Source organism: Parambassis ranga, chromosome 16 (genome assembly GCF_900634625.1).
Source record: "Parambassis ranga chromosome 16, fParRan2.1, whole genome shotgun sequence".
In the NCBI taxonomy this organism is placed as follows: Eukaryota; Metazoa; Chordata; class Actinopteri; family Ambassidae; genus Parambassis; species Parambassis ranga.
The window spans coordinates 9,104,466-9,112,165 of record NC_041036.1 but is presented as its reverse complement, the minus strand read 5'-3'; the positions used below and the strand labels follow the sequence as shown (position 1 = coordinate 9,112,165).

The 7,700-nt window shown below is 46.3% G+C and overlaps 1 protein-coding gene across 1 annotated transcript; it reads right to left on the bottom strand.

Moving 5' to 3' along the window:
• Positions 1 to 1,773: 1,773 nt before the first annotated feature.
• On the bottom strand, positions 1,774 to 7,215 carry mtcl3 (MTCL family member 3). The gene is made up of 11 exons (XM_028425248.1): positions 7,102 to 7,215; positions 5,337 to 6,152; positions 4,908 to 5,132; positions 4,634 to 4,792; positions 4,134 to 4,205; positions 3,740 to 4,059; positions 3,479 to 3,638; positions 3,150 to 3,216; positions 2,410 to 2,956; positions 2,202 to 2,331; positions 1,774 to 2,078 (listed from the first exon to the last, which is right to left on the bottom strand). The coding sequence occupies exons 2-11, from the start codon at positions 6,096 to 6,098 to the stop codon at positions 1,968 to 1,970; spliced, it is 2,553 nt and encodes an 850-aa protein (XP_028281049.1). The 5' UTR covers positions 6,099 to 6,152; positions 7,102 to 7,215; the 3' UTR covers positions 1,774 to 1,967.
• Positions 7,216 to 7,700: the final 485 nt, after the last annotated feature.

The following is a 7,700-nucleotide window of genomic DNA, read 5'->3' as shown; positions in this document are numbered from 1 at the left end:
TGGGAGAAGTCCCCAAAAATAGGCTATCATGGAGTGCACTGATGTAAGAGCGGAGAGGGGAGTATTTTTACACCCTCTGTAACCATGAGTTTATTTTCCTAAAGCTAAATAGCTGAAAGGCGCCTGGAAGAGTCTTAACCAACACTGGCGGCTGCTCTAATTACGCCGCAGGTTGTGCCACCTTGCGCTGTAGTCATGGCAACAAATAAATCCACGCAGCTAGCAAACATCTGTATGTTAATCACACAGATACAGACCTGGGAGGACTCATGACAATAAGTCCTCATGCTTGGGTGGTCGTACCTGGCCTGTAAACACATGTAGCTGCTCCGCTTCTCCTCTTTTGTCATATTCAGAAGACACACTACCATCCTGCTGCCATTCCCCATGATCTGCTATCTCAGCATGCGAGGGGGATGACTATCACGAGGAGAGCGACGATGGGTGGGAAATTATTCATAGTTAAGATACCACAACAGCCGCTACAGATCTACAGTAGCCTATGTATATGCTGGAAGAGCAGCGTGCCTCGCAACATTGTACCAAGAGTGACATAAGTTAGCTTTCCACACAAAACCTCACGTTTTCGTGCGCTAAAATGCTGCGTCCTTACCTTATTATGATCCTAAAAGTTGTCCTCAATCAACAGCAGTAACGTAGCAGATATAATGTCTGCACAGGAATGCAGGGGCTTAGTTAAAAACAACTGGAGAGCAGCAGCCTACAGCAGAAATAATGCTTTCATTAAGTAGAATAAAATTCCCCTTTCTCTCTCTCTCTCTCTCTTCCTCTCCCTCCCTCCCTTCACAGCTGGCCCTAATATGTGACGTAAAACCTCCCACCGGTGGGATGAAGAAGTGGACCGGTGTTCCGCCCCCGTCCTGGTCCGTCAGGTCTGCTGGGTAAACAGATCCACCATGGGCATATTTTTTGGCTAAAGCTTTTACAGACCCACCCAGGAGGTTTTTTTTTCTTCTTCTTACACAATTCTGAATGTCACAAATCCAAATGTGGGTAAAATGCCAATACCCATATCATATTCACCATGAACGCCTGGGTGATTTGTTACAGATTATGTTGACATTTTTGCATGACTCATTCAGTACAGTTGCCCAATAGGAATTTAAGACATGACACTAATGTGTGCTTCAGTGTGTCAGTGTTATTGTGGGCCTGTTCTAGTCTGTCATAAGACGACATATATTTATGTTCATGAATCTGTTCATCGCTTGAGACAGCAGAAAACGTTCTACAGTTAATGAGGGAGAAAAACCCTGACAGTCATGGATAGGAAACTGGTGCACCAGCAATATATATATAGACTGATCTTTTTTAATTCTTTATATTCTAAAAAGCATTTTTTTACCTCTTACCAATTCCTTCACCATGTTTAAATCTAATTAAAGACCCTGCTGGGGACCAGGGGTGATAGCCAAGAGGTGGCCCCCATACCCAAGGTGGCCATGGACACTATATACATATGGCAACCACATCTAACAAAAATGGAAGAATCTCACCAACACTGCTCAGCAGCCCTGTCCCACTCTCGTGAAAAAGCAGAGCAGGATGCCAATCAAATACAGTTTGTTCATGCCCATGCAGTCCTAAGACAAAGTCTAATTAGGCACATAAGTAAAAGTGGGTGTATTATGGAGGTAATGACTGTGGAGACTGCAACATTTCCAAAATAAAATTCAAACACAGTATCAAATTACAAGCTCATTACTCATAGTCAGCTTGACTTACTCACCTAGCAGTACACTGTGGCTCCAAGATGGTGTGTGCTTTTCAGTAAATGTTGCAAGCATCTGAGCAGACGGCCGTCTTGAGTCATACTTGGGAAAATGATAATGTCCTGTACCTTGAGTGACCTTATGTGATGCATTGTTCAACATAACACAATTAAAATGAATGAATAAATGGAAAAAAGCGAAAAATGTACATAATATGATCCTGAATATGTGCTTTTACAGAACAAAGAACAGGGTGAAAAGAAATACCAATTTAAAAATGGTGGCATAAGAGAGTGAGGAAAAAAGAACAAGAATGAGGATCAGCAAAATGATGGGCTGAAACATCTTGATGGATTAAACAAAACAAGCGGGAGTGAAGAGCAGAATGACAAGTGGTTAGATCAACAAATGTGCATCATATTAGACATCACAACAATGGCCGTCGGTTGTATGTTTGCAGCTGCTTACAGACAGTGGCTCCTCTGCCTGTCTATCCTCCTGCTTGGGGACATCTAAGCGGTCAATGAAGCTCTGCAGCTCCTTCCTGAAGGCTTTCATTTGGGCATTGATACGATACAGCAGCTCGTGCTCTCTGATCCTGTGCACCAGAATGAGAAATTAACACTGAATTATGCAGTTTTTATGGAGTAGTGATCACACCATGCTTTATTATTACCTGCCACCTTCATCATCCTCATCCAGCCTTGCAAACAGCTCCCCATTCGTGACATACACCCGGGCCTCCGCGATGATAGTGCTGGTGTCAGAGATGAGCCTGTCGATGGTCCGGCCCAGCCTCTCCGCCTCAATGCGGATATCTATCATCTGTTGCCGGTCCTTCAGGCTTCTGGATAAAAAACGACTATCCACGGGTGAGTAAAGGGAGCGTGTCGGGGTGAGGCAGCGGATGTTCCTCACCTCGTCTGAGTCACTCTCGCCTCCAATAGGGCCCTCGCGCTTGCGATGGGGAGGAAGGAGGCGAGGTGATGAAGCTGAGGCCGAGGGCGTGTCGTCATCCCGCCCTCCATCACTGTCAGCATCACTGTCCCGAGGGCTGCCACGGATGCCCAGGTGAGAGGCCAGGTCATAGCGTTGCATGTTAGAGAGTAACACACGGTTCTCATACTGGAGCTGCATAACTTTGCCGCTCAGTTCATTGATCTGAAGACGAGCTGCTTTCAGCTCCTCCTGGAGGGCCTCCAGTTTAGCAGGGTCAGCTCCCCCTGGGGTTGAAAAAAGGCAACAAAGAAAAGTGGGACACCTCTGCAAATTAGGCTTTAATGCACAGATCCTGGAGGATTTATAAAGCACATTTTTTTCAACCAGTGCACATTTATTAGGCTTAAAGAGAAAAAGATGTCTCTTTCTCTGCAGTGCTGTCGTTTTGTGCCTTGTAAAAACTAAAAACAAACAAACCTCCATGCCTTGATCCAGCTTCATGAGATCCAGCCTTGTACTTCAGTTTATTGAGCTCATTTGTCACCTAAAGAAGAAACTGAATGTTATTCCCATGTCTGCTTGGCATTAACTTTTAGAGTTCAGATCGGATTTGTTATCAAAATAACAACAACTGGTAGGAAATGGGGCAGACAGAACATCCTGCAGTGCTGGACATGCTCAGACAGAAACACTAGGGGGCATTTAATACCTCATTACTCTGCAGGATGTGAGTCTAATTATTTTTGACTTGACTCAAATAATAAAGCAGCTGAACAACAGTAAAAACTGATGTTTAAAGTGTCTACCTTTTTGTTCTCTTCTTCTATATCTGCTAAATTCCTGCGCAGTAGCTCTGCCTCATCCTCCACCAGCTGAAGCTGCTGCCTCAGCTCAGACAGAGCCTCGCCCTGCTCTCTGCTCTGTTGACCTCCAACGCTGGAGCCATCCACGCCGGCTGCAGCCAGACTGAAAGAAGAGAGAGATAAGATGCACCAGTGAGTTTACACACTCAGTTTTCTATTTTGTTTTTTCTTCACAGCTGTGCTGGTTTAATCCGTGCACATTACCTGTCCTCCCTCATGTCATCCAGCTCCGCCTTCAGCCCCCTGTTCTCCACCTCCAGCTCCACAATCTTCCGCCCTAAAATATTTGCCTCTTCTTCTACCAGACGTAGACGGAGCTTCAGCTCAGACTCACGGGTGGTGGGAGGCCCTCCTGCCTCGCCTTTAGGCAGAGGACTGTCCACGTCCCCATAGAAGGATCGATACTTCTGCAGCTCCTGCTCAAGTCGATCCTTCTCTTTGTCAATCTTAGCCATCTTTTTCCTCATCAAGATGGCTTCCTCCTTGATGAAAGCCAGCTGGCATTTCAGATCTTCATTTTCCTCCTGTGGAGAAAGAAAGCATTTAAACATAAGCACTATGCCTATTATCTGAATGAAGGATGTAATTGCTGACTCACCTCGATTGGAGTCTGAGGAGTCTTCCTCTCTGCTTTCTGCACATCCTTGCTTCCTTTTCTTTTGAGTGAGAGCTACAGGAAAACAGTGGTTACATCATCATCGGCATCAGTAGCTCACTGCTTTCTTATAAAAGGCAGTGATATCATCCAGATTTATGGAACACTGAGGGCCCACTAATGGAAAAACAGGACTGCTGATGAAACCCTAATAACAGCATTTCTGGTTAAATATTCAAAACACACTGGTGTTGGTGCAAGTGTTATTTTCAAAGCCATACAAACAGCCCGCCAAAAAAGAATTGTGTCTGAGTATAGAAAATAAATTATTCCTCTGTTACTTTGACACTAGGCAGTGAAAGCTGCTTTTAAAGCTGACTAGACATTTGGTCACTAATATACAGGTAACTGTATCATCTTACAAGCAGAATGCTTTCTTATTTTTTATATAGGAAATACCAGTAATGTGTTTATTTTACAGCTCTTTTCAGAAGACAGAATACCTCTTTGGCTTTCTCCAGTTCATTTTGCAAGGCCTGTTTGGTGACCTCCACCTCTATCAGCTGCTGCCTCAGCTTCTCATTCTCCTCCTCTGTCTTTGTTCTCTTCTCCTCCACATTTTCCAGCTCGTGGTGCAAGCGCACAGACACATCCTTCGCCACCTAGAAGAGTGGCAACAACAGTGTGGAATATGGAGTAATATGGAAAGAGATGGGGTTTCAGTAAGTTATTGATTATTGATACTAAGAAGGAATAGGCATTCCTCTTTATAATCACCTTCAGGTCTTGTTCCAGACTTCTCAGCAGTTCTCCATCCACTTGGCCAGATTCTGTAAACCTGAGTCTTTTTCTCTCTGCCTTCTTCAGTCGGTACTGGAGGATCCGACAGTTCTTGTTGGCCCTCTCCAGCTCTCTGCGCATGTCCTGCAGCTGGCAGGCGTCCTCCTCATAGAATGTGTCCCGCATCTCATCCATCTCTGCCCGCATCTCCTCAATTTCAGTCTGGCAAAGCATAAGACAAAATAAAATGTTTCACAAAAAAAAGTACTTGTACATTTGCCCACAAATGAAAATGTCTTTCAAAGTAGCAATACAGTAGGGGTTACCCTGCAGCCTGTATGCAAATACAACAGGTGCCACTGTTGCGCATGCTGAAATTACACATAGGCAGATGAATTCCAAGCTTGTAACATGATGTAAATTCACCTTTAGATCCTCGTTTTCATCCTCCAGCCTGTCGATTTCTTCTAACAACCCCTGGTCTTGCTGTGGAGCCAGTTTTGGACTGTCGGGCTCGGGGGACAGCTCCGGCTCTGACGCCGGTGGAGATGCTGATTTCGGCTGCATCTTTGTTCCCTTCTTCCCTAAGCTCTTATTCAGGTGGAACTGTATTAGCTCGGTTTGCAAGCATCCCTCCTTCCAGAAACCGGGTCCGCAGCCCACGGTGCTTTTGGAGCTTTTCTTGTTGCTGCTTGTCGTTGCGGCGGCCTCTCCTCCTCCTCTCGGATTTTTGCTCCTCAGTTTGGGGGATTTCGACGCGCAGGGCTGATCGGAGACAACGCGGTTTGGATCTGCTCTAGAGGGCGAGGAAGCATCGGCGACAAGGCGGGAGGAGTCGTCTGCTGGTTGTGCACCTCCTCTGTCTGCCGCCGCGGGCCTGCTTAGCGTCGGGCTTTCAGCACCACCAGCTTGGACAGCAGCCGCGCCTCTGGTGGCAGGAGCGCCTCCGGCCTGCCGCTCCCTGCCTGTGGAAACGGGAGAATGACCTCGGCTACTTCTCCCTCCTCCTCCCCCTCCTCCACCGCCGCCTCCTTGCTTTGACGGAACGGGCTTTGACGAGTTGCTGCCCTTCTGCGCAGTTTTTGATCCAGTGTCTTTAAGCCCTGCCGGAGAAGACGATCGCTGCTGCTGCTTTCGGCTGCTATTGTCTGGCTGCCGCGACGAGTCGGCAGATGATGGGTTCATCATGGTGTCAAAGGCTCAGCTTATCCTCAGCAGCATCCATCCCATTCATCAACACCCCTGTAGGAGAACAAGTGACTTTTCAGGCTTACAGACTAGAAAAGAGACAGAATCGAGGTCACATACGGAGTATGTGCTCTACAGGTCGATCGAATAACCCAAGTTTGCTCAGCCTGCGTGGGTTGTGTGGAAGCATCGCGCATTTTACATGGGTCTAATTATGCTAGACTGCTGTCAATGGAAAGCTGGCAGCAGGTAGGCTACGTGACCACCAGTGCTTGTGCCCCCTGTCTGGTGAGATGAGTGTGAGATCAGCTGCAGCTGGGGTAATTAGACGGTCCACGTTTGCGTCATAAGCGCCCAAAGGGTGGGCACTGTAGGGGCGAGCGAGGAGAACACCATGTCATTGGCTATTAAACCTGAAGCAGCAGCCAGCTAATTAAGCAGCGCTGCTTGTTCAGTTGACAGAAAGCCGGTTCACTGTGGCCCCTGATCTGATCTCCAACCGAGCCAACAGAAACAAAGGATGATCCAGCCTCTGGATGACACATGAGCCACATCCACCAGGCTCAGAGGAGAAGCCGTTTCCTGTCAGCCATCATCTCTTCACAGCCTACCCCCCAACACCCAATGACTCAGTGGGCTACTCAAATGGAAGATATGCCTGAAGCTACGGGTTTTTGGCACAGCTTGTGCATTTTCTTGTGTTGCTTTGTTTTTAAAAGCGCAAAAAAATCGACTGCCTGTCACACACACTGTCATATCTCCACCTTACATTCTGTGCAGATTAACTAAATAAGTCTAAACAAGTAAAAACACAACTCAATGCACACTTATTGTTTCTACATCTCAGAGCAGCAACAGTAAATCAGGCCTGACAGTACACAGAACATAATGTAGATCACAATCAGATTTGCCCTTCATACAGGTTTCTGCCATCACATTCATCTAAATCATTCCTTGGTGCTCAACTACGTGCAAATACTGAAGCTCCAAATCAATTTCTTACCTTTTTTTCCCGATGTTTTTTTTTTATCGGATGCTGAAGGGTAGAGGTGGTGACGGGGAAGCAGAAGAGATGCTGAGTCGAGCGCCTCTCGACCACCAAGCAACCTGTTTCAATATTCATGACATTACATCATCGCTGGGAGGGAGGGCCGGGCCCGCACGGAAGTGGAGCTGCGCGCAGCAGGCTGCTCTCATTGGAAGGAAGCTGGATGCACACAGCCTGTCCTGCTCCCCCCTCTCTCTGCACAATGATTGGACACAGCCACTCAGCTCTAAACTCACCTTGTTCATTCATTTGAATTGACCTTGAATATCTCGTCTTGACCTACAAAGTATATGACAGCCCAAGGACATTGTGCATTATTTATCAGCTGATACATAGGGGCAAGAAAAACATATTTATCAATCATGTGAAATGTTCATAGGCATGCATGGTATGTTTACTTACAATAACATTCAAACTGCACAAAACACTGTTTTAGAGTTGAAACTTAGTTGTTGCTATCAGGCAGGCAGTCTAAATCTGTTGAAATTTCAATGAAAAAAAGATGTGTTTTGAAAACAGGCTGGTGTGTGAGTTTTTCCATTTAGGAATACTCA

Bases quoted from the DNA above. Each gene is read 5' to 3' on its own strand.
- mtcl3 (XM_028425248.1), bottom strand. From the start codon at position 6,098: ATGATGAACCCATCATCTGCCGACTCGTCGCGGCAGCCAGACAATAGC. The intron at 4,793-4,907 runs GTGATTATAAAG...CCACTCTTCTAG, and splicing joins GTCTGGAACAAGACCTGAAG to GTGGCGAAGGATGTGTCTGT. The intron at 4,206-4,633 runs GTATTCTGTCTT...GTTTTCCTGTAG, and splicing joins AACTGGAGAAAGCCAAAGAG to CTCTCACTCAAAAGAAAAGG.